This window comes from Prinia subflava, chromosome 1, assembly GCF_021018805.1.
Source record: "Prinia subflava isolate CZ2003 ecotype Zambia chromosome 1, Cam_Psub_1.2, whole genome shotgun sequence".
NCBI classification, from domain to species: Eukaryota; Metazoa; Chordata; class Aves; order Passeriformes; family Cisticolidae; genus Prinia; species Prinia subflava.
In genome coordinates, this window is record NC_086247.1 from 32,252,066 (window position 1) to 32,278,802 (window position 26,737).

At 40.0% G+C, this 26,737-nt stretch overlaps 1 protein-coding gene across 2 annotated transcripts; it reads right to left on the minus strand.

Moving 5' to 3' along the window:
- Positions 1-216: 216 nt before the first annotated feature.
- Positions 217-26,403, minus strand: RDH10 (retinol dehydrogenase 10). Of its 2 annotated transcripts, none has more exons than XM_063392561.1 (6): positions 25,811-26,403; positions 25,117-25,352; positions 5,449-5,547; positions 3,982-4,127; positions 3,551-3,682; positions 217-1,615 (listed from the first exon to the last, which is right to left on the minus strand). In XM_063392561.1, the coding sequence occupies exons 1-6, from the start codon at positions 26,100-26,102 to the stop codon at positions 1,492-1,494; spliced, it is 1,029 nt and encodes a 342-aa protein (XP_063248631.1). In that variant the 5' UTR covers positions 26,103-26,403; the 3' UTR covers positions 217-1,491. The 2 variants fall into 2 exon arrangements, with proteins under 2 accessions (XP_063248631.1, XP_063248621.1); XM_063392551.1 differs by having other exon boundaries at positions 25,117-25,355; positions 25,811-26,401.
- Positions 26,404-26,737: the final 334 nt, after the last annotated feature.

The window sequence follows — 26,737 nt, forward strand, 5'->3', positions numbered from 1 at the left end:
CTTCATCAGTGAGTTTAGAAGACAAAACTGTCAGCTCCTAAAGCCCAATTTTACAGAACCTACAGATAGCCTTCAGTGATTACACTGTAAACCATGTAGCTGACAAAGTGGATACAGGAGTTGAGCCATAAATATTTGATCTGTGTTGACACCAAAGACTTGTGGAACAAGTAGTTTGTGTTTGTTCAGTCTTTAAAGGAAACATTCCAATCACCATTTTAAGGAAAAGGTGGCTCACTTTAATAACCACAGGCATTGGTCACTATTTAACAAGACATTCTAAAAAAGTAATCACAATTTTTCTGATAGTAGTTTACAAGTGGATGGTATACATTAAGATACAGAGGTAGAATTTCACTTTTACAATGCTTCACTAATACAGATTACCAAATTCAAGGCACAAAATTGTTCGCTTTACAAAAAATACTGTAAAAATGTCATTTGCTGTTCTACAATGTGAGTACAACTCAAAAAAATCTTTACACCCTTTCATATTCTGAATGTAGTTGCATCAGGCATTATTCTATTTTTCCTTTGCTAATAATTGGCATATGACCAGCACTTACATAAACAGTTTGTATTTCAGCTGAGTTGCTTTGTCTTTTAGGCACAAGTCCAGTTAGAGAATTTAACACTACAGTTTTCTTGGGGAGTGGGAGAACTGTCAGAAGTAGAAATGAGGAAGAAATGAAACGTAGCCCGTAATAGTAACTTGGACTCTGACATATAGAGGGAAATGGAACAGAGCATATTTCAAATTAACTTGGAAAAAAAGTCAAATCACTGACTGCATTCCTAAAAAAATCAGATGCCCAGTACACGTTTGCTCTGACAGTATGTAAGACATTCATTTGCCTTTGAATCGGCAGAGATTTACAAATTTATTTTCATCTTTGTTTAAATAGAACACACACAGTTGCAACAAAAGAGAATTACACCACAATTTGGCCATATGTCCTTTAGAGAACTTGGGTGAATGAGTGAAGAGATGCCTTCAGAAACTGTCCTTGAATTTGCTATAAGATCATGAGCAGTAGCTTAAATTGCAAGATCTCCCTCCCTTCCTAAATAACATAAGGCAAGTCAAACCATTTCTGAAACCCTGCATCTTCTGGTTGGATACAGCTCTTAGAAGCCTTGGCAGACTGAGGAAGAGATATCACACAGTGCATCCCTACAACAAGTAGTATGACTAGTTTACTGTACATACAGTGGTATTCTAAAGGACAATGGTGGCAGCTACATTGTAAATTCATTTGAGTTACCTATCACATTTCCCAAGTACTCTAGTCGGTTTTATTTACAGTATATAAAAAATCCATTGATTTTTAGAGTTCAATACACAGGTTTAGGACCCAAGAGAATGCCACAGTAAGATGTTGACATTTGCATCTGTTAGATGCAAGCACACTTTTAGATGCAAGTGCACTTTGCAATTCAGTCATGTAACATTATTGCATTCACCTATAAATGTCAGTCCATCCCAAACTGTTAAATTCCATTTTTTGCTTCGTTGTTGTTTGTAGCCTGTTTCCGTTGAGCGATGAAAGGATACATACACTTGTCTGCTCCCAAAAACCGGTACATGCATACAACTGCTTCAAATGGCAGAATACTGGGGAAAAGAGGTTACAGGTTTGTTAGATGACAGCAAAAACCAAAAACTCTACCTACATGCACTTGTAAGTATATGTACTTGGTCTCCTTAAAAACCATGTAATACCTATTGGAGAGTCTTCATAAAAGACTTAAAGGATTTTTATTTCACATGGATACTTTCAGAGAGAGTTGAAATTCTAGAGTCCCAACCACACAGGCAAGCAGAAAGGAGAAAGAAGCTGTTTATTCACATGCTTCCATCTTAGACCAGATTTTCTGTTTCTTCACAAGCAGTGTGATAGCTTGTTTTAAAAAAGAGGGGCAGGGGAGATGGGGGGGGCAAGGGCTTCACAGAAGGCCTGGTAAAAGCAAAGCATCTGCCAAAAGCCACATCAGCAGAGGTCATCAGACATTTAAGATATTCTTTAACATGGGATTAGTGTTAGTTAATGCCATTCTTTGATCACCAGATGTCTAACAACCTTGATTTATACTCTAAACTCAATCATCCATCCTCAAAAAGAAAGGTCGGAACTAAAGAGAGCAATTTCCTTCCCTCTCCCAGATAAAATTCCAAGAGGTGATTATGTGATGGATACCTGGCTACAGATCCTCCCCTTGTTTTCACATGAGCCAAATATAATTTTTATTTCAAGTGTAGTACTCAGAGGCTCTGGTCAAGGACTAAAATGGGATTCTTTATCCACTGGGAATACCAGCAGGCACTTGTTCAGTGGCAAGCAGTATAATTCCAGCCATTAGGAGTAATGACCACTGAGGCACCAAGAAGTAGATGTCACTGGTACAGGTGTCCTCAGTGCCAGCAGTACTGCTTGTGCAGTGACTGGAGGGCCTTTGATCTAAAGACTGCTGCCTGGGGCACGGATTATGCAGCAGCTTTGATCTCCCTGTTGGAAGCTGAAGTGTTGAACCAAGAAAACATGAAGGGCTTTTGATGTGGCTGTTGCTGCGTAAGGCACGCTTGTGCAGGAAGCACTGAAGCACTCTGAGCTTCTAGTGAAGGAGTTAGTTCTTAAATATACTGACAGTGGCCTTCATTTGGTATCAGAATAGACACATCTCTCTTCCAGGAAAGAGGTGAACAGTGAAGATACCTCTATTTTTTGGTGAGCCTGTCCACCAAGAGACACTTGACCCAGAGTAGTCACTTGTAATATAACCACCTTGTAAGTGGAATAAAAATCACCAAGGTGCTCAATTTCAACCATCCCTTGCAGAAAGAAAACAATACAATGCTGTATTTTATAGGTTCCCCCTACACATAACAGATTTAAAACAAAACAAGCACCTGTGAGGCTATTCTCCATAAACTAGAATTCAAGTGATGTTCTTTCACAGGAATTGAAGCAGCTCCTGCATTATCCTACATTATCCTGAAATGTTAGCCTGATTACAGATTAAAACAGTTTTTATCCTAAAACTGCAGTGTGTTAGAATGAAAGAAGTGATTCCTTTAAATAGACATTCCACCAAACTTAGATGCTGAAAATTGGTTCTGAAAGTACCAGTTTTCAGTTTATCTACCACATCTGTGCAAGTTCTGAAGAATCTGCAGGAAGGAAGGGCCTTCTCACACACTTGCTCTAGAAACAAGCAGCTAGAGATTCCTCTGCTGGTAGCTGCCTCATGCCCCATTCCTAATGGGAAACTCAAACAGTGGAATTGTCTGTTTTGTCTATTGAAAAGAAAATAGGAATCCAAGGAGGATGGGAGATACAAGAAGGTTAAAACAAAGATGCATAGTGATCTCAGTTGAATGAAGCTTCCCAAGCAAGCAACCTACAAGCATGCAAGCCAAGAGAGACTTAGGAATTCTAACAAAATGGCACCTATGGCCTGTGTGTGCGGGAGGGTGTTTGTATCCAGAAACTGGACATGCTCGTGTATTTTGTGGATTGCACTGCCAAACCACTGGCACTTCAGTTCTTACCTTTTCATGAAGGTGACCATGTACATGAGGCGAGGTGTGCAGATCATTGGCTGGTCTGTAAGGATGGCTCTCATAGCCTGTTTCACACAGTATTCAGGTTTCAAAGGTGGAAGGAAAGGCTCGATTTCTTTTCTGGAACATTTCATTAAGACAGATTTATATGATATATAAAGGACCACAGACCCCAGTGAACAGTTCATTAACTCCATTTCTTTCAAACTTTTTTGCATTTACTAATAAATTACAAAGACTACAGCTCAAAATTTGCATTGCCTGTGTACAGGAAACACCGTGAATTGAAAAAGTCTCTGAGTCTAACACTAACATATACTACAGCAGATAATACTTAATATTTTTATGGTAACACTTGAGTTACCTTGAAATACTTTTATGACACTACAAGCACAGAGCAGAAGGAGAGTTCTACTCACCTGATCCTGCACCCTCTAAACATTCCTGTATCTACAAGATAAGGGCAGACTAATGTAGTTTTGATTCCATCCTTTTCAGCAGCCTTCAATTCATGGCTCAAAGACTCATGGAAGCCTACAGCTCCAAATTTGCTGGCACAATAATCCTGTGTTGGCAATGAACAAAACAGCAAGGAAAAAAAAAAAAGGAACTTAAAAAGGACAGATATGAATGATGTTCAAAGCCAGCATACCTGAGGTGATTCTGCACAGATTTTCAAAGCAACAACAAAAGACACCCACTGAATAGAACACTACATCAACTCATTTATCACTTTACTTTTGAGGTAATTAGCACAGAATCATGAAAGCAGGAAAGCTCAGTGTAGGAGGACACTACCTTGGATTCAAGTCTTTGAATCAGGCAGGCTCACATGACAAGTTACTCCAATTACCAGTTTGCTTAATAATAAATGGTGCAACAAAGGACTGAGATACCTAATACTACCTTGGGTCAGACTTGAAAAAGTTTGAAGAGTCGGCAGGGCATAGGTATAAAAATCTTAAAAGTGTTTTTTTTTAAGGTTAGTTGCAACAGAAGACACAACCAAGATTTGGGTTTTTCTATGAGACACACAAATAAGTCAAATGCTACTGCTGCCTCTGCATTTATTTTTTATTGTTGCTGAACTTAGTGCATTGTCAGTTGGATGTATCCATCTCTGTTGGTGATCACATCCAGTCTAGGAAATTCCTTGTAGCTTTCTCAAGACAGTAAACACTCTAAAAAACCCTAAGTTACACCATCTTTATTCATTTATGTTATGAAACACTGCAGTCTAAGTTCCTGGACTGAGCCTTACCTATACACAAAGAAGCCTGTGCTTATGGGGTAATATAACCATTATTATTTTAGACACTAATTAATTTTAAGTAACTAAACGCCTTTTGTTCACACTTGCATTTGTATTATGACACAAAAAACAAGCTCTAATCCTAACCTATTTTATGCACCAGACAAGACTCACAAATTGGAGTTCTCAAACAACTGCTGGTGAAGCAGGTGAGCCATATATTCCAGGTTTGCAGTCATCTCCTCATAGAAACAAGAAACATTACTTTTGAAAGCCCTTGCCTTTGGCTTCAAGTTTAGCACTAAAGATCTTGACAGGAGTAGGCTGAAGGGCACCTTTCAAATTCTTAAATTTATCAGGTAACTACTAAAAGATCACCTGGCATTCTGAAACCCCCAGCCATCCCAGGCTTTGGCTCCAAGTGCCAACTCCACCGTCCAGTGAATGAACGGAATGCCTGCCCAAGTCCTGTGGCTCCCACTCACAGGGAGCCATGTGTTGATATGGTACTCAACACCATAACCTCCAAATATCTTTGAAGATTTGACCTTATTTCCTCTAATTGATAATATTAAAAAACCTTATCTTTGGCAAGAAGTGTGATTTTTTTGTTGTTTATTATAGTCTAACAAACCTCCACTCCCGCGGTACTGAATAACCCCAAGGAACTTGCAACTGTCACAATGTGTCCATGGTTCATTTCCAGCATCTTGGGAAGGAATGCTTTAGTGGTCTGCAAAGTAAAAAAAAAAAAGTACACATAAACAACCACTTCATGAACAAGTTACATTAGCAATGAATTCTCAGAATCTCTCAGTTTATTATCAAGAATATAGAAATATTATACATGGTTTGAACTTGAGTTTGTCAAAAATGCTAACAGAAAATCCAGCTTGTTTGTGAATCCAGATAGCAAGGCAACAAGCATTGTATCTCCAGAAATCCTAAGGTTAAAGGATCAATTGAGCTCAGACGTGTTTATTTTTCCAGAAGAGACTAGTTATCAGAAGGAGATAATTTGACCTTAAAATGGAAGTCACATTTTTTTTTTAAAGACAGAAAAAGAAACGTCTAGTGTTTAATTACATCATCCAGGACAGCTCTGTTGAGACCAGTACCAATTATCAGTTCTAATTATTGACAGTGTTTTTTAAGTTTTTTAAGTTTAGTTTTTTAAGTTACTAGTTTTATCTAAGTAACTTATTGCCTCAGGCCTTTTATATTAGAACAAATGCTACAGGTAGAATTTTGGCTGTTGTAACTTTTTACCTACAATAGAGCCAACATCTCCTAGTTTAAATTACTTCCCATCTTTATTAGTATCTATACCATTGCTATAGCTAAAAAGACAAGATATACATTTCTGTTACTAATTCCTTAAAAGTTTAAAAATAAAACAAAATAAACTCAAAGCAAATCTCAGTATGAAACTTTAATTTTAACCTCCAGTTTTTATGTTTTGATTTTAACTAAGTTTGTTCCCATTTAAAAACCTGAGTCAGAGTTAACACCTTTAAAAAAATTAAGTCTTAAGCAACACATTGAAGGTACTTACTGGAAGATCACCCCTACCAGAACACCTATCTTTGTCATATCTCTCCTCTGAAGCTGACCCAACACTTCCCCATTTCAATTAAGCAGAGCACCATATTTACAACAAAAAAATCAATGAAGCAGTAAAATGGTATGTGTAGTTATGATGTACTTCATCTTTTAGGTTGTCAGAGCACAGTATGAAATAATTTTTAAATTGCCCAAGAACTTCAGACACGCTTTTTAATCACAAACATGCCTAGTTAAGATGGTAATCTTTTAGTGACAGCGCTACTAATCTATTCCTACACAGTACCATGAATGCTTTTTCCTCCCAAAAACTTACTCTTCCCATGTAACTTGTATCCAAATTCAGAGCATGCAAATGCCCCTTAAATATTTCCTACTTGCTTAATTGTTGGTCTGAGTCTTGTCAGCTACATTCTTAAAAAGACATGAAAACTACAGCTGAATCCATCTAATTCCATTCTTATGCTGTCTGCATTTTCCAATCACAGACGTCAGGACAGTTTTGCTCTAATGATTTTCACATGTTCTTGTACAACATTTTTGCCTGCAGGTGTTAAATGACTAATCCAGACCTCCTAACACCACACAAAAGAGTGTTTTCACTGGACAGCTGGCAGATGATAGAAGATTAACAGACCTCCTGACTCCTTGCCTTTTCTACTGTTGATTCATACAACTCCTAGATTCTGTCATAACTACATAACAAAGCTAATTATAAAAAATAATCTCAGAGCAAGCTGCCTTGCATTTATTTCTTTCCTCATGGCAGGGATCTCTAAACCTCTTACACAGAGCCTTGGACAGGAATTCAGTTTGCTGTTAAACTAATCTGTGCCAGGCACACAAAGTTTCAGCCTCTCTCCCCATGTTGCATGGCAACAAAGCCCAGTCATCATCGGGCAGCGCCACCGAGAACGAGGCTTGGCTTGGACAGCACTGAACTTTGACAGAGCATTCTTTATTTGCAGCCTGCCTTGCACACTGCAACACCAACGGTGTGTATGCTAAACCTGATCCTCTGTGCTATCCCTGTAAGACACCCATGCTCCCAGCTCAGTCCTGCTAAACAATTTACTCCACTCCCGAATATTTGTCAGCTCCATCAGCAGTTTCCACTTACGTCTCAGCTTATCTGTGCACATCACATTGGAATGACTGATTGCCACCTCCCATTGCCAGAAAGCTTGATAATGCAGACTGAAGCTCTGGCTGCAAACCACAGCAATACAGAAAAGGGGCCTTGAAGTTTGTCTTGGGGGAGAGATAGAAGGGAAAGAAGTAGTAACAGATTTTTTTTCCTACCACTTTCAAGGCATGAATCAGTGTTGTCTTCCAAGAGATGAACAGGCAAGTGCACCAAGCTACTATCTTTACTATGGCACTGATTTTTTTTTTCCCTCTTTCTTTTTACTGTCTTTAATGTGGTGAGCTATAACTATGTATTTAAGTGTCTAGGTTTAGCTTGATTGAGAATTTTCAAAGTCATATATATATATCTGAATATGCAACATAACCAGACTAGTAAATTTCAGAAAGCCCATTCAACTATTTGAATAGTTGAATAACTATACTATTTCAAAGATTATAAAAACGGAGCTTTCACAGCTTGTATCTAAAGTAACCCATTTGCAACCAGATGAAACTGGCATATGACAAACACAGCTTGTTGAGGACACTTTTGGGTGACGTCTTCAGCATCTCAAATGCAGACTTGAACAACTCCCAACAGCAGAACTACAGTCACTTCATGTAACTTATCTCTTAAAAGCCATTTATGGCTAAATTGGAAAAAAACCACAGCTCCTCTGCTTTAAAGACAATTAGAAATTCATAGAAATCTTTGCATGAGACCTCAGTGTTCTGAGACAGCCTGTTCAGAGCAAGCCCCTCTACATTGTCATGGCACATTATCTCACAAATCCACTTAAAATCTGAAGCTGAGGGAGTCTATAAAGATAGCCTAACTATGATATGAATAAAACTTAGCAGTAAACAATCAATATCTCCACTAAATGGATGTCAGGGAAAGTCATCTCGATTGCTGCCATCCTCCAGCCATCTGCAGCAGCTGGGAGTCAGCACTTGAAAACAAGCACTGTCAGAGGCAGACACACCCTACCGGGGGATGCATTTCCAGGCTCAGAGTAAAGGCTTGCCCACTGCTCCTCCCAACCTCCTCTCGCTGGGAAAAACACTCCCAAAGTGAAGTTATTCTTTTGTGGTATAAGCAATCCCCAAATAAATCAGTGTTCTAACTGAGCTTCTGGCACTGCACACCTCCTTGAACAAAGCAGCTTCCTCCATACTCTGGTTCCCAGTTTTTCTACCCATTACATAAACCAGACCAACCTAATTTCTTGTTTCTAGTTTCTTTCAGTTACATCTGCCTACCAGACCTCAAGTCTTCTCTGTGCATGTTGTGCTGCTGACAAACTAGTTAAGAGTTTGACTGGTTTAGGGCAAGATGCCTCCTGGGTGGCCTTTCCATCTGGAATTTGTCTGAACAGGTACACAGACCACATTAGTCTTCTGAGCTGATGCATGGACATGCTAATCCTCCATTAAAAAAAAATATACTAGGAGACACCAAGCAAAAGATGGGTTTTGTCCATGGCATTAGAGGTCATGAACCAGGCACCCAAAATAATTCAAATCAAGTCAAGTGGTTTAATCAAACTATCTGCCTTCTGGTTTGATCCTTGAAGCTTCAGTTTTACCTCTCACAGCTGCAGAGGAAGACATTTAACCAAAACATAGAAGTACTTGAAGTCAGAGCTGGGTCATTTATTCATGACAAACAAACCACAGTTTTCAATACTAAGAAGAAACCAGTAAGTAGAATATAGAGGATGAAAGGAATTGTGATGCATCAGGGTGAACAGTCTGCTAAGTTATGCAGTGTTCAACTCCATAAATGCAAGTTAAGCATCTTCACCCAAAATTAGTTGGGGATTTTTGGGAATTTTTTTTAAAACAAACCAACAAACAAGACTAACAAAAAACCAAAAGCAAACCCCAAAAGCATAGTGAAAACATGAATCTTCTAACATGCAGTATACTTTAGATAGACAGAAATTAGGTAGGATAGACAGAACATATAAAGCTGTTGTGAACAGAATAGAGCTAGTTTTTCAAACTAGTTCAGCCTTTTTTGGAACCTAGAGATCAATTTCTAGTCTTCTGAGCATTTTCCTCTATGCTTTTTAATATACCAATAAGACCAAACTATTCCCAGTAGCTGTAACCAAATTTCTATTTCATGTGCACACAGCTTAAATGACTTATTTCTCACAAGTGTGAAACTGAACAAGCATTTACATGTCACTTCATAGCTTTCGTAATCTGTTCTCAACATTTTGGTTTACGGCAAATTAACTTCTAACAGTCTAACACTTCTTCCCTCCCCTTCCCCAAATTCTTTAGTTCCATTCTTAATGAAACAAAACTCCAAAGATTGTGCAACACAAAGAGCAGCACAGCTGCAATGTCAAGACAAATTAGTCTAAATACAGCAAATGAGAATATGAAGAAATACTGTGTTTGGGAAAGTGATTTTTTTAATTAAATTTTGGATTAATTATTTTTAAAGAAGAAAGCAAGCATCCACAGAAAATGTTAGCTGTATGCAGCTCAAAACAATGGATACTGAATGCAGAAAGCACACCAAAGTAGAAAAGTATGTGCTACCTCATATTTAGAGTTGCCTTTATAGCAACGAAATAAACAGGTACCAACACACAAGGTCTTTAAAGTTTCCCTTTTTCAACACAATACATTTCTTCAAACTTTCTGCCTTCTGTCAACAGCCTTTTTAAACTATTTTAATGGCATAAAAAGGCTGTATTATTGTAAGGTTGAAATATCTTTATGCCAAAGTATATGCCAAAGCTCATTTTCCATACAGCTCCTTCAGGTCAGGAGTATGGGGGTTTTTTGAGGCTTATCAAAAGAGGTGAATTTTTACATCACTAGTTATACACAACAGTGGTGTAATTTTCTCCCAAGCCACAGCTATTCCTGACTGCCAGAGCAATGGCCTAACAGCACAAATGAGTGCACTTTTGGGTAAATGCATTGTTTCATCTTCATGTTAGAAACTATTCAGGCAAATCCAAGAAGCAAAATTAGTGTTGTTGGGCAAGGACTCACATCCAGACATCTCTGGGAACTAAGGTACCAGCGACCATAGTAACCTGCTGCAACAGGCTAATTAGCTATTCTAACTAACAGTAACAAGAAAAGTTTTTAATCTAAAGTGTATGTTATATCATCTCTCTCCCTTAGCACAGACATTCAGTCTTGTTTTCTTACCATTCTTCTTCACAGTCCACAGCACAGCACACTGCAAGTTCTCTTACTCCTGTGCAGTACAGTGTGTGGCCATTCCACCACAGAACCAAAATATTTCCATATGCCCCAGTTTCTTGTTCCATTCCAGCAATTGAGAAGAAATGCATGAAGGTCTGACAAAAGAGCACCTCTAAATTTCTGCAGTCTTACCTGTAGTAGGTTTGTCCAATCTATGTGGTATTGCACTAATGCACCACTGTATATGTTGAAAGGGAAAGGAAGATGACTGAAAGGCAGAAAACCCCGATGGCAAGCTTATCAGTAAACACACTGAAGTTATTTTCAGCTACAGTCATATAGCCCAGCTTATTTTAGAAGACAGCTACTTTACATATAATTTATAAACAGGTTAAAACCTCACTTACAGGATTACAGGGGAAGTCATCACCAAATGGTTTAAGAAAAGGCTTGCAAATGCACCCTAGAACTCTTTCATAAGATTTATCGAAGTCAGGCAATGTAATATACAAAATGCCTTCTCACGCTCCAAAGTATGAAGTTGCAAGCCTGCATTTAACTATTTATTTTCCTTCTAGCTTTTTTATTTGGTTCCAAAGAGAACTGAGAATAATTACTTGTCATTTGCACTATCATCTTAATTACTTTTGCCATACAGCCTCCACATCCTTCCCGAATTCCCCTCTACAAGCATCTCTGAAATGTTAGCTGAAGGTGGGAATAGTAACTGCACTGTGACTACATGAAAATACCAGGTACTGAGTTGAAGACTAGAGAGACCACGCAGTACAAAGGACGTGGCTCTGACAGTAACTGGCTGAATACAGCAGGCACACAGAAGTCTATTACTACTGTTGACCTTGCTAACACAAGGGACCAAAGCTGTACTTTAAAGGACCTCAGATGTCTCTACCGACTGTTTTCAAGAACTGCTGGGCCCCTCCCGGATAATTAGCCACTGTCTAAGTAAATATTTAAATAGCTGTGGAAATCGGAACTATTTTTGATCTTTGGTTTCTATTCTCAAGAAACGATAATGAAATATACATCAGAATTACACAGTCTTCCTAGAGTAATGAATTAAAAAGTAAAGTCACATATCTCTGAATTTTTTTATAGGACTACTCAGATCCTTTTGAAGAAAAAGGATCAGGAGATAAACATGATGTCCTCAAGCTAAGCTTCCATAGGTGGCTGTGTTAAAAGCAAAAAAGGAAACTATTCAAGGATTGTCCTCAAGAGTGCCTTACACAGGCCCTGCATTCAGAACAAAAAATCTAGACCTTCCAATATTTCATCTCAAAAGAAGTCCCTTTGTTATTTATCTCCTGGCAGGCAACACAGCCTTCAACTTCTCACTGAAGGTTTATTTGTCCTTCACATAAAAACCCACTGTTTTGGGGCCATGGTATTCCTTTAATATTGAACCGCACCAGCAGTTAATGCTTAACATACATGCACAGTAATAATGCTACAATTGCCTTGCAACCAGGAGCCCATGAAAGAAAATGACAGACTTAAACAAAAGTCGATAATGATGATGAGTAACACAGAAGCAAAGCCACACATACACTCCCCAATGCCTTGGATAGCCTACATCAGCAGACAGAGTAAAACTACAGATAAATCTACTCAGTTTAAGAAGCAAAGGTAATAAAATAAAGTAAATACCCCATAGATGCAAGTCACAAATGAAATGAAACATCAGTTAATTTAAAACTGTCTTTAATTTACTGAGAAATAAACATACTTTTCGTCTCTCCCCACTCTGCATGAAATACTGCATTGAAATACATGAAGTCTTAGCTTAATAAAAACATAAGCTATTACTTGATTCACTTAATTTATAATTTGTTATTAATTTATGGAAGTAACTTTCTCTATCCTCATGACCAAGCTACATAAAATACATACATAAAATCCCATGCTTCTCAACAGACATATCAGATCAGCTGAGAAGCACCAAAGTTGTACAGAACAAGGTTAAATCTTATTTATGGAAGTTTGTAAGTGGGTTTGTTAGCAGCAATAAGCGTCTGTCACACCATTCACTGAAGAACCAGTATGCTACAGCCCACATTTACATTACTACATTGTTTAGCATTTGTATTGTTTAGGGTTCAGTTCCAGAATTTCTCCAGTTCTCAAAGCCAACACTCACCACTTTTCCTATGAAGAGTTCAGTTATCATACTGGTTCCTCTTTTACATGGAGTTAACTTACGTTGAGTTTATCAGACAAAAGCTGAAACTGAATTAAATAGTTTCCTTAATCAGAACTTAGTGCCACAAAGCTGTTTACAATTGGTAGACAGTAAAGATAAGATAAGTAATGCTATTAAACAAAAAAAAGCACACAGGAAACTAATACCACTAGTTATCTCTCAAACATTAATCATTGATTTCCACTCTTTACTACTAGAACTAATTATGCTATGCCTAAGGCAACTGAACATTGCCTGACTAAATTGCCTTTTGTATAGTTTGTTAACAAGGCTTAGTTGAAAAAGGCTATTTCTACAGAGAGGGACATGAAAAATGCTTGGGGAAGGACATTGCAACAGAAACTTTTATTACTGGTGCCTTATCATATCACTACGTTGTCTCCACGCCTTCCTTTTAAGGGCTTAATTTCCCATGATCTTACCCCAAACTGGGGTAAAGCTAGAAAATAGCTTTTTTTCTCCCTCTCATCTAAAGTGTAAGTTAAGTACTCAAGAACGTTACCTAAGTAATACAATTCTGACTTCAGAAAATTGCCTCTTGAGCCCCAAGGTGGGAAAAGTGTCACTAAGCTTTATAGTGCTCTGCTGCTAATCAGACTTCAAGGTCTCCTCAGTAAAGCTTTTCTGCATCCCCCACCACTGCATCAAACTAGATTTTGTGTGCACCATAATCTAGAGCAGGGGTTTAGGTACATAGAACACAGGCAAAGATAGCCCTGATTTCTCCTTAAGAACGTTTTTCACTTCTGTTTAGAAGTCACTACTTTTTGTAGTTTCTGGGCATGAAGAAATGCAAGTATTCAAGCTGAACTACCCTTGTTATCACTATACTAGCAAACGGAATTCAGAGCCTTTATGTTATTGCAGTCTCCACCTTTCTCCTTCAGAGAACTTTTGTATTTTTGATTCCTAAGAAATGTTAGATTTACATGTTTAAGTTATTTCCATCCTCAGATGTCCTGTAAAGGTCCAATCTTTCTAATGTCTATATGCCACCAGTCATTTCTGTGCAAACATCTACCTCCCTGTGAAGGACATGCTTGTATATATACAATACCATAAATACACACTGACATGTCCATGCTCACCCACACTTGCCAATACTGCTTGGCTGATGGATAAGGGCTTCCTATATATGCAGCAGCAGGCCTAACTGCTTCAATCACTGATTATATATTTAGACTTCTTCCCTCCAGAGTCTGCAAGTCTTTGATTTCATATGGCTATGAAAAACAAAGCATATTCTCACAGGTTGCCCAGAGAGGTAAAAAAGGTGAAAATCTCTGTCCTTAGAGGTATTAGAGAGCTTTTTGGGCACAAGCCTGGGCAATAGGCTCTGGGTGGCCCAGCCTGAGTAGAGGAGGTGGACCTGACGACCTTCAGAGGCCACCTCCCAGCCCAGCTATTCTGTGATTCTCCATTTAAGTACACCAATTCTCTGCTCAACAGCCCATTCCCTCTTCCTCTCACAGAAGAGGAAGTTCATAAGCCAGCAGAGAACTTGCACTCTTCACCATTGTGTTAACTGCAAGTTTATCAACACAGAATCTTAACTAACTGGAAAGGATGCCAGCTCCTCTGCTATATCTCTCATGTATCCCTGACAGGAGCTCTTGCCTGCAATAAATTATCCTGCTCTGAAACAGTGTCTGTTCTACTACCATTTCTCCTTCTCCTTTGGTCTCAACTCCCTTCAGCTGGAGGGAGGGCCCAATGAGGCAGTGCAGAGCACCCAGTTAAATTTCTTGTGGAATTAACATATTTTCAGCCAAGTTCAGCATGCACTGTTTTCAAAAACTAATTATGTCCCCCGGCTATCAGAAGTCCTCCAGTAACTACACTATGTGCCAGCTTCTTTAGGACATTCTGAGCCCTCATAAGCCATTTTCTGCACTTTGAATTTTAATGGTTTTAAAGCTTGGTCAGAGTAATACAAACATATTGGATTCCTGACGGCTAGCAATGAACAGGGAAAAAGAGTATCTCTGCCTAAGCCATGTAAAGAGGCAAAATATAAATTGCCAATGATGTTTGCTGTCAATGACAAAGTAATCTACAAGATGAGATTGAATAATAGAGGCAGGATGGCATAGCAAGAGGGCTGTTGGAAGCCCAGCTATGTGTTTAGTCTGCCTCACACTGAAAAACAAGCAAGTCTAGACCAAAGGGGAACAAACATATACCTGCAGACTTCTCAAGTCAGCACAAATTTAGGTCGTATCTAAGCACAAAAACTGAAGGTTTCAAAGTACTCACTTTCACAAGCTGACCTCTTCCCTCATTCTCAAAGGTCTTTTATTGGACAAGCTGATTTTTATTCTCCATAAATATTAATCTCATTCTACTCTCAGACTATCATAGCTATCCAACCACAATTACTATTCATTTAAATGAAGTATTACACAGCTGGCAGCCACTGAAAAGTAAGATGAACCTTAAAAGCAAATCCTTCTGCTCAAATCTACCAGGTCAGTATTTGAGCTTTCTATATAGCCGAGACTAACAAAGAGCTCCAATGTGGCTGTGACAGCACAGATACACTCCTGCAAATCCAGGAATTTAAATTACAGCCTACATGGGTAGCAGCACCAGCCTTGTATTCTTCCACAGGCAGATCTATCAGTAAAGATGACCTCAAAAGAGGTTTATTCAAATGTCAAATTAGAAATTACTTTAGAGTTTTCTACTCAAGTGAAACAGGAAGCTAACACTTGCCTACTCCCTTCCACAAAAGGTGGTTTTAAGCCCTGCTGAAGTCAAGTGACTAGCATTTCTACTTTGTTTATATACTGACAAATGGCTGTGTCAAAGGATTTGTAGCGTTTCAGAGCTATGTTGACATTAGTGTAACAAACACATTAGTCCCTCACCTTCATTAGCACAAGTTTGCAGCAAATGTCCAACCATTTGGAGAGCAGTTATTTATTGCCAGCTATTTGATAATCTTGACAAAAATGAAAACATGCCCCTATGAGTCTGCGAAAAATCCACATAACAAATTCATTTCAGAAAAAACTATTAGATAAGAGCTCAGAATATTTTGTTCAGTGAACAAAAACACAATCCAACTTTTAAATACACGTTTCTCTCCAGCTTGCCATAAGCTTAGTCATCTTCTGGAATATTTAGTAAAACTTGGTATTTAGTCTACAGGTTTCCAAAACATTACTAGAGAACAGTACTGTCAGAACTACTTACAGAAAATATGAAGTCATCATTCATGTTTTATGAAGCAGGCTTTTAAAGAAGTGGCTAAGCAGAAAAGGACTGTCATAGTTTATAGATACCTTAAGGCCAGTACCTCTCTAACAAGGCAATTGCTAGAGTACTTGCAGGCAGATGAAAGCTGAGTCACTTTACTCATCCTGCCTAACTCAGTCCCCAAGCCATTGTTTTGAATCATTTCCTTCATAACAAGGAAAGTGATTGTTACAACCAAGTATCTCACAAGAGGAACAAGACTAGAAGGAAGTTTCCCTTTCCACATAACAGTCTGACTTAGTAGAAACAGAAAAATAGGGAAGATGATATAGCAAATAGAAATTTACCTTCAGTATTTCTTTAGGAAACAGTAAGACCCTAAAAGACTATGAATTTCTGCAAAGTAACTCCCTGAACATTTTTTAAAATACATGAAAAGCTTTTAGGTTTCCAAAAACTCAGGTGTTTCTGTTTCATACTTCTGCCTATCCTTCCACAAAAGGGTGTGCAGAAAAGAAATAGTCTTAGCAGGTAAACTTTGCTTCATAAGCCAACAAAGGATAACATGATCAAAAGACTCCAGCTAATACAGTGACTAAACCAGCTACTAATGCAATTTTCAAAGATTCTGCTTGCACAGGCATTTTAAACCAACATCAGCAAACTACTCACTTTCTTAGGGGGTAAGTTTTCAGAGAGATACTTCTTTTGCCTGTCTGTGGAAACTATGCTTGTTTCCCACATGGAAACATGGCTCCAGCCTGATTTTTTTCCACATTCTGTGTTAGTAAAACTGATTTCCCGAGAAGTCAACAGTGCAGTAGGCACAGAGACCACAGCATTGTTTCAAGGTAAATAAGCTAAACATTATGTTTTATATTTTAACATCATGTAAACATTATTGTGTTGTTAACACAACATTATCTGATGTGCACAGAAAACTACCTTGCCTTTATCTGGAGGTTTTCAATAGTTGTAATTAACATACTGCCATCTCTTTTGAAGTCAAGTTGTTACATTCAGACTGTTATGCCAGTGGAGGATCTGCTACAGCTTGGAATCATTTATGACTACTCAATTATTTAGAGGATGCAAATCCTAGTCTCAAAAAAAAAAAAAAAAGTCCAAGAATGAGGTTTCATTAGGATAGCCACAGAGGCCTGTTCAGCGACATGATTTTATCCTATTCCTTCTTGCATTTTCCTCCACACACTGGCTACTCCAAGTCTGAAATACTGATGAGATGATTCTAGTCTCCAAACAGAAAAAAGAATCAACTTGGGCAAGAGAATTAGCAGCTTTCCTCCTTGCCCTGCAAACAAGTTAGTGACCTGAACCAGCTCACCCAAACATCAGCTGAATATAAAAACTAGTGAAAGGCAAGATACAGATTCAAGGGATGGTCCCACAACTAAGCTGCCACCACTAAGCTGCCTTGTAGTTTCATCCTAGATCAACAGAAATTTTGGACAAGCTACTTTTAAGCACACACCCATGAGCTTTTTTAAAATAATGCTGAAAAGGCGAGTGCTCAAAAAGCTGTCGCACAAGTTCAAACAGATGGCTGAAGCAACCAGCACCAGGGCACGTTTAGGTGCAGAATTCAACAGCCAAACAAACTTGAATTTCAAAAGGCTCACACCAAGTCAGCCACCTCAACTCTGCAGCTGTTCCAGCATTCCTTGGCCTACTATGCCCTCCTATCCCAGTTGTGATAACTCACTCATGTCAAGTGTTAATTTGAATGACATATAAATCATTATACTAATATAATTATTTACAAGAACAGAGTGCTCATTCAAAAGTGTTAGCACAGATGTAAATCTCCCCCCCATTTGTGACATATCTGCTTTCAAACTAAACCCTCACCCCCCCAAGATTCTACAAATCTCGAAGTCTACACCTACTCACCTATATTGTAACTGCATTTTGAAAGACTCTGTAAATTTCAGCAGATGAAGAAGTCTAAGACCACAGGTAAAAGCATATAGCATCACATGTAAATCAGCCTCAGTTTGCCTTTGCAGGAAGACATCTGCCATTTTTCACAAAAGACAGAGAGGTATCAGTAACTCAGTTTTACCATCAGTGTCAATAGCCAGAAACCTCAAAGGTCAAAGGGAGCAAGGCTTATCAAGTGAGTGATGCACTGGCTTTTACATACAGAGAATTGTGGAAGGATTTAGTACTAGAGATACATAACAAAAACCTTTCCTCCCCGCAGAAAAACCCTGGAAGTGAAATCAAAGCATGAGAAGCATTGGGAGAGAATAATAGTTCACAGCTGATAAGGATAAAAGTAGAAAAGATTTAAGAAGTGCAGTGCTAAAATGACAGAGATGGTGCTAGAAAACATAACATTCATCTTTCCTCAGCCTGTCTAGTCAGAATAATTGATGACACTGAGAGCTATGAAAAAGGATTGCTTACCCACACAGATCAGTTTAGGCAGGCCTTAGGCAGTGATGCAAACACTGGGTTAGCAGGATACTTGCTGCATAATTAGGATTGCTTTTCTCCACCACTGAGCAAATGAACACATCTGTCTTCTATAATTCTGCTATTGTTATTACAGAAAGTTAATAACAATGACATAACATTAACTTAGTTGGTTTTCATAAAATAAAGGTGGATGTTACCTGTAAATGGAACAATCTGGAACTTTAAACTCTACTGCCCTCCTACCCCTACAGGACAAGACAGGCATACACATGCTCTTTTAGGTGAAACATAGAAGAGCCACGCTCTCCACTTGTAGCAAGGTTGGGCACCACACTGGCAAAGACCATCATCACTTTCAAGGCTTTCCTGCCTCCCCACACCCTTCAAAAGTAACTGCATAGCTGCAGACCAAAGCCAGGTCAGATTTTTGCTTATTAAGCTGACCTATTGCATTCCATAAGGAGGAATATAACCATCACACTGATCACTCAGCCAGGATCATGCCTTCAGAGAAGACTAGCAATCCTGGAAACAGTCACACACTTTGCTGACAAACCTCCAAGCCTCAGAAAAAGTCACAGGAGACTAGAGAGTGAGATTATCTCAAGTGCTTTACCTCTGCAAGCTACACTGCAACTCCAGCTTAATTTGAAATAGATGTTGAAATGCAAGCCACTTAATAATTAATACTTCAGATATGTTTCAAGTAGTCTTGGCATGGTCTCTTCAGGACAACTTTCTCTTTCCTTAAGTGAACTTTCAAAATGCTTTTCTGTGAAACATTACAGTTTTCACCTGAAGTCTTCAAGCTTAATACAGTTTAATGGATGGAAGTAAATGGCTAATCACACCTTGTGCTACTACCTTGGACACCAATCTACAGGCAACAAACAATCCATGGGTCACAATCTGAGAATCTCCATTTTCTGTTCCTTGAGACCCTATGAATCGTTCACCTTTCAAATGGTGCAGCAAATGAAATTCCAAAGTACATCTGAGAGAAGCTGTCACAAAAGCTTAAGTGTAACTGAAGCAGTTCAAGGAAAACATTATGGAAGGTTATTTTAGAGTTGTTAACTGACTGGGATAAAAATCAAATACTTGACACCATCAGTGAGAGGGAAGGGAAAAGCACAAATTCAGCTGTCATTTGAACAAAAGAAGTCAGCATTCTCCATCATGCAAGGAAGATGCTCTAGCACAGAAAGCATATGTAGGAAGGCTGGTGTTGTAACACATTCAAAGAATCTTCAATATGATTTTCCCACATCCCTGAGTGTTGCTAACTAACCAAGAGTGCTGTAATTTATTCTGCTCAAGCTCCCTGATCTGTAACTACTTATTTATCATCAAGATATGGTAGATAACAAAGAACCAGGACAGAACAGACTCAATAGCCCTTAGGGACTAGAGCTGAGAAATGTGGAACAACTCCAGTTTGGTGGGCAGCACTGTGGAATCCCAATTATAGATGCTCAGACTCATGATTCCCACACAAGGCAAATGAAGAGGCGTTTTGCATAAGACTAAGACCTACCTACCCCATCCCTACATGCTCAATTTTGCATGTTGACTTTTCAGATGAGCACATTGCCAAAAGATCCACTTTTATCCATTACTATTCTGAAACTGGTGTAAGATTTGTGCTATGGTCAAAGCTCAGACATACAGGCACCTTAATTAAAGGGTTTAGGTTGGTGTCCCCACCGAAAAAGGAAGAGAAAACTTAAAAAAAATGAAAAAAAAAAGAGTTTTTAAAGTGATCACTATAAAATATGATTACAAAGCTAAGATACAGAGACAAATTGCAAGATACAAGCTAATTAAAAATTAAAGACTGCATGATGGTGACTGACAACTATGCTTGACACAATGCTAGTCTTCATAGACCATAAAGTAAACCCTTGAGGAAAGCTCTGAACCAGTAGTATTGTGCCCACTTTAACTCCAGAAATATATATCTACCCCTTTATTTTCTAAAACTTGTGCTAAGTACACTGCTTTATAAAATGGGAAAGTGCAGTTTTCTAGGGCCTGCATCTGGAAGATAGTATTTTCTCATTTGATAGTTTTCTTCTATTTTTTTGAGACATTAACCCAAAAACATATGAACAGCAGAACCATACCAAAGCACTTATAAGTTTTAAGTATGACTAATGTGACTATTTCCATAGCTAAGAGTATGATTGCTTTTTCCTTCATACTCACTACTCAGCATGCTACCACAGTATATGAAACACATGTGCTGTCCAGGGTAATTTACTCGTGTCATAGAGTTGGAATAATTGTGCAAGGGAAGAGTTAGTTTTGATGATACTTTTTAGATCACATACAAATGTTTTGCTTGAACTTGATTTGGCTCATTTTTCAAAGAAACAACTCAAGAACATGTAGATTAAACTTTGTAAGTGAACTTGTGCATCTTGGGGTACATCATCATGAAATTATAAAGAAAAAAAGGAAAAAAACAATTAAAGCTAACTTTACTCATCTGAGATACTAAATGTAACTGGATGGCCTGTCAGTGGAATATTGTGCCTATATTTGATCATAAGTGCTAGAATCCTAAATTTGATGGCAAAAATTAAAAATTACGCCAACAGGCCACAAGACTTAGCAGGGCATAGTTTCAAGTAACATAAGCTGCATTTTCTTCTGTAGAAGATTTCATGTGCACACTGTAATACCTCTGTATTTGAATGAAACAAACTATAGGCATAAGCAAGCTTTATTTAACACCAGGGAGCTTGAAGAGAAGACAATACATACTGACGCATTATCGATAACTACAGCCTCTCCGAGGCTTCAGCAATCCTGTCAGTCTAATAAGACTGATAAGTACAGCAGGTGCATCAATGGGTATTTGATTTAGTAACTCTGTATTAGTCATCTTCCCAAGATACATTTAAATTTTAGAGATTTTCATGGATGCCCTAAATACCTGAGTACTGTTTCTCTCTCCAGTCAGTATTTACCTCCCCTGTACCAATGTTGGGCCATCTAAAAAATTACTTCAATTCCAACAGAGATGCCAGCATACCTTCAAAAAATCAAGCAGCTGTAAATAAATGAACAAAAATACTCAGGCTAAAAAAGCAATACACAAGTCTTTAAACTCTGCGTCCTAGTCTTTCTCTATATAGATTTTCTTTTATAATGACAGAGCTGGAGCAGAATGCTTTTGCTTCCCCCTTATGGTAAGTTGAAGAGAACTCTAGGTGGAAAGCTGTAAGCTGAAATATTTGGAGTAGCCACTGACAGGGAAACAGATCACTGATCTTTTAGAACTGAATACTGAATAGCTGTTGTAGAGAAGGATCTTCATATCACAGAATTTCAGAACCTGCTCATCGCCCTACCCTGGCGATGTGCCCAGTGACCCAGTGACCAAAAACAGAAGGATTGCCCAGGTATTATAGAGATGTCCAATACTGATATCCACTTATCCATCAATAGATTACTCTTCCAGAAGAAGTGTTAGAGTAGGTACAAGACCCTTAAATTTTCCCAAAATTAAGAGTTTTTAGTTTTATTCAATATGGTGCCATTCTCTAAACCACAGTATTTTGATACTGAAGCTTTATGGTAAAACTACAAGAAAAAAATCTGAGTCCTATATTTATTAAAATCTGACTCAGCAACAGCTTTAATTTATATTGTGACAACATTTTTAAAATTTGAATCCTGACACATCATAGGAAGGAAATTTCTTAGTCTGTAGAAATTCAGTTCTAATAATTGAAAAGTACAGCCAAGTAAGTTATTATTCTTGCAACAGACTGGCAGGAAAGATAGTGTTACACTCCTGCTACAATTTTATGCGTCTGCAAATTATAGTAAACCAGAGCTGGCTTATTTCAAACCAGGAATGGATTTTGTCCCTGTGTTTTCAATATCAGAAGCATTCAAGTTATCACAGCATGAAATAACAGGTTTTTAATACTGCAGTGGATTTTATGCTGTGGAAATTGCTACATGATGCAGTGGTGACATGTTTATATAGAACACTCATAGGAAGGATTACACAAATCATGCATGTCAGCAAAATGGAAAGCATCTGTTTAGGCTGTGGCATGCTGCTAAGGCTCTCTCAACTGCCAGTGTGTGATATGGTACACAGCCCAGCTGGAGTCACAACAGCAAAACGGTGACAGATTTTCATGTCACTGCCTACTGCATAAGCTGGGCAGCCTTCCGATGGTAGCTGCTAACATAAAAGCAAGATCAGATCACCTGCATCCTGCATGGAGAACAGGCAATCAATCTGATGTCAAATGTTTCAAGGGACAGTACTAAGGCCTTATTTTCAGTTTTTATATAGAAACAGATTGAGGCTTGATTAATGATCAAGGGATGAAAAACAATTTCCCCTGAACCACATTAAAATAAAAAAGTAACACACTAAAACCCCAGAAAGTACAGACACTTAACTAGTGAAGCAATATTACACGCAAGATCCATGTCTTTACAAAGTCCATTTACAGGTTTCTGGACTAAACACCCTCCAAGAATACTTAAAAGCCTACATAATGCTCCAGAGTATTAGCTTTGCTTTTGGACCACCAGTTTAGCTGACACGGAAAAGACTAGCTGTATAAGACTTCACACATCTAGACACATTGTTCTATTTAAGTCAGCATTGACTTGCATCAAAAAAGTTGGCTTCAAATCAGCTGATTCAGATGACATCTTATGAATTAAGTAGTATTACTTTCAACAGAAGTCCACCCACTATTGGTCAAGCCAATCTTTTCTGGGATCATGAAGGGGAATACAAGGAAAAGAGCTTTGCCAACAGCAAAAAAAATAAAAGGAAAAGCAAAGCAGGACACAGAATCTACAGGAAGTTTACATATGAACAGATCCTCAATTAAATCTAAAGGGTGTTGACTACTCCTTTAAAACTTAAGCCAAAATCTCAAGTTCCACAGTCCAGACATAGCTATACCTTCTTAGAGTAATTTTTTTTTTAAGTCACTTCACACTAACATTTAGAGATGAATGGAACTGTTATGGAAACCCAATCATAGCAATACTAGACTCTAAGTTTAGTTTTCTATTACTGTAAGAGACTCAGAACACACAGAGTGCTTTAAAAAGGTCTCTGAAACTGTTATAAATAAGTGTATGACTTAGGCCTGAAGGAAGAACAGCTGGACAATTTAGGATCCTCCCATATTTTAACTCATGGTGATGTCATAATTTAGAGTTCTTGGAAACTGTCAATTCAACATTTAAGCCACATCAATAACATTAAATCTACTACACATCTCTAGTGGCTTAAGCACCAATTTAACTATTATTAAGGGAAACACACAGAACTGCTAATCATAAGAAGTCACATGAGCATTCTCAGAACCTCTCAGAGTGCTTTAAAATACAAACTTTGGGAGTTTAAAAGAGCTTCTAAACATACGATCTCCTATGCATTCTCTGCAAGCTTTACAATACATTGGAAAGAGAGTGCTCTGCCATTAAGTGTTTCACAGTGCAGATTTGAAGGGGCTCCTTTAGGGTTATGAAACAGCATTTCATTTCCATGTTAAAAAAGTTGGCTTGGGAGGGCCTTCTAAGTTTTGAAGATGAGGCATTTTATAAAATTTCATTATGAAAAGGTAAGATCAGTCAAAGAAGGTTTAAGTTGAAGTATATTTCAGATTGCTTAATCCTTTCATTGTTATGCAAGTGTATTTCATAACCTTATTTGAGGAATCAAAGAACAGTTTTAACACTAACAATGGTCTCAGTCTGACAGCTAATGCTAACCCAAGTGTGCATCATGCCCTCCTTCAACACGCCGATTTATGTAACTCCACACCACTATGGGTCTAAAAATAAACCACACGGGAAAACAAGGTTTAGGTGGACAAAAAGAGTAAGACCAAATACTTCTTCTCCCTAATTAGCATCTGCTGGTTGTGGAGACAACACTATCCCAGAAACCATAGTTAAGATTTTCTTATTTCTACAGGCAGCCCCCAAAGAAAGCTATAGGGACAAATATACAGAATTCCTGAAAAAGTGTTCTTGGCTTGATTTCTTGGGAAATCTTTTTCGCCTTTCCTCCCAGACTTCAAAATGAACAATTTGCCTCCAAGGCAATTCAAACAACATTTTCAGCAGGGGTTTTAAAGATTTTTTTTTCCAGAAATGTGCAAGTTTGCTATTGTAATCATAATTAAAACAGCATCTTAAAGCTGCTAATGTGCTGGCGGAAGAGTATGTGAGGAGGACTAAGAAACCATTCATTAACAGTAACAACTTTTAAGCAGATTCAGAGATTATTGCTTGTAAAGGATTTAATATCCAAAGCTACAGAAATAGCCACGAGACTTAGAACTCCGGATTCTAGGAGGATACAGTTGATTTAAAACTATTTGTTAACAATCTTAATACCAGCAGTCCTGTTAAACAGAACAATCTGTTCAAAACAATACCCAAAGCAGTGATCCTACAATTGAAAAAGAACAAGTGCAAACCTCAAGGAGACAGGAGTTCAGCAACATCAGTTCATTTCCTAAAATTAATTACCAAAAAGGGCAGCAGAAAGGAGTTTATAGTTACCCAGAAGTGTGCATGACAGTTAACCATCATGGTCCTCTCGATAAGCTCATCAGGACACTCCAGAAGATGGTGCCCGGAGACCACGCCAGCATTGTTAACCAGGACAGACACCTCGCCAACCTCCTTGCGGACCCTCTCAGCTGTCAAGTAGACATTCTCTCTTTTGCCCACATCACAAGTGTACGTGTAAACTTGCAAGTTGCAATGGGGCAGCACATCTTTCTCTCCATCTCCAGCTGCTGAAGAACACAGATAAGACAACAGAAGGAGTGGGGGGCGATAAAGTTCTTGCTAGTATTTTGACATTCAAACAAGTAGTCAAGCAGAAATAGCAAATACAACTCCAAACCACTAAAACTTCTATTTACTTTGGTGACACTGCAGTACACCAGGAGTCAGCTATTTATTATCGCTGCTAGGTGTTTTAAAGCCGCTGCTGGAGTCCGAGGCTCCGCGAAGCAGGTCCGCGCCCACCACTGCGGGCACAGAGCCGGCTGTGGCTGCCAAAAGCACCGCCGGGCAGTCCGACAGCCCTGCGCCCCGCGGCTCCAGCCCGCAGCGGCTCTGGGGGCCGGCCGCAGGTGAGCGCTGCTCCGGGCCGGCCCCGCCGGGCGCGCAGCCCGGCTCGCTCTGCCCCGCGCCGGGCAGGTGAGCGCGGGGCGCCGGGGACAGCGCGGGGAGCCCCGCCGCTTACCTCCGGGGGCGGCGGCGGCCGCCTCCTCGGCCATCTCCCGGTAGATGTGCCGCACCATGCCCGCCGTCTCCTCGTTGCTCTGCGTGTTGATGTCCCACAGCACCAGAAGCGCCCGGCGCCGGGCAAACTCCAGGGCGAAGAGGCGGCCCAGGCCGCTGCCCGCCCCGGTGATCAGGCACACCTGCCCCGCCACACTTTTCTCTTTGGGCCGCACCAACCACTTGGCCGCGGCCAGCACGAACGCCCACAGCACTCGGAAAGTCACCACGAAGAACTCCAGCAGGATGTTCATGCTGCCGGACCGCGGGGCCGGCTGCACGGAGCCTCCTCGCCGCCCGGCTCCCCGACCTGGAGCCGCCGCTGCCCGGGACCACCAGCCGCGGGCACCCAGGGAGGCTCCGCTCGCGGGGGTCCCGCCGCAGAGCTCCCCCTCTCCGTGCCGCTCGCCCTCGCAGCCCCACGCCCCGCCTCAGTCACACACGCCGAGGACGGAGCCCGGACACGGCGCTGCCCCCTGCCCGACCGCCGCCTGCCCGTCCTGCCCCGGCCCGCTCGCGGCCCCGCTACTGGCAGTGAACATCTTGCCCGCTCGACCCCTCTATATAGGGCGGACCGGGCGGCCGAGCCCCTCCCCCGGGCCGGCCCATCCCGCCCCGCATTCCCGGGACCCCCCGCCCCCGCCCCGCTCCGCCCCGCCGCCGGGGGTGGTCCCCGACGGGAACAGGGACGGACGGCCGGTGCTTCGCGCTGCTCGGGGTGGGCGTCCCGGCGGCCCCAGCCCGCCCCCGGCGTGCGGACTACAAGTCCCGGGGTGCGCCGCGCCCCGACGGAGCGCCATCTCGGCGGCGGTGCCGCAGCGCGGGTTAGAGGAACACGCTCGGGCGCTAAAGGTTCGTGCTCGGGGCTAGAGACGCAGGGAAGCTGGAA

Excerpts from the sequence above, each read along its gene's own strand:
- RDH10 (XM_063392551.1), bottom strand. The coding sequence starts at position 26,102 with ATGAACATCCTGCTGGAGTTCTTCGTGGTGACTTTCCGAGTGCTGTGG. Across the intron at positions 25,356-25,810 it reads GGCCGCCGCCGCCCCCGGAG|CAGCTGGAGATGGAGAGAAA; the intron begins GTAAGCGGCGGG and ends TGTGTTCTTCAG. Across the intron at positions 1,616-3,550 it reads ATGGTCACCTTCATGAAAAG|TATTCTGCCATTTGAAGCAG; the intron begins GTAAGAACTGAA and ends TCTTTTCCCCAG.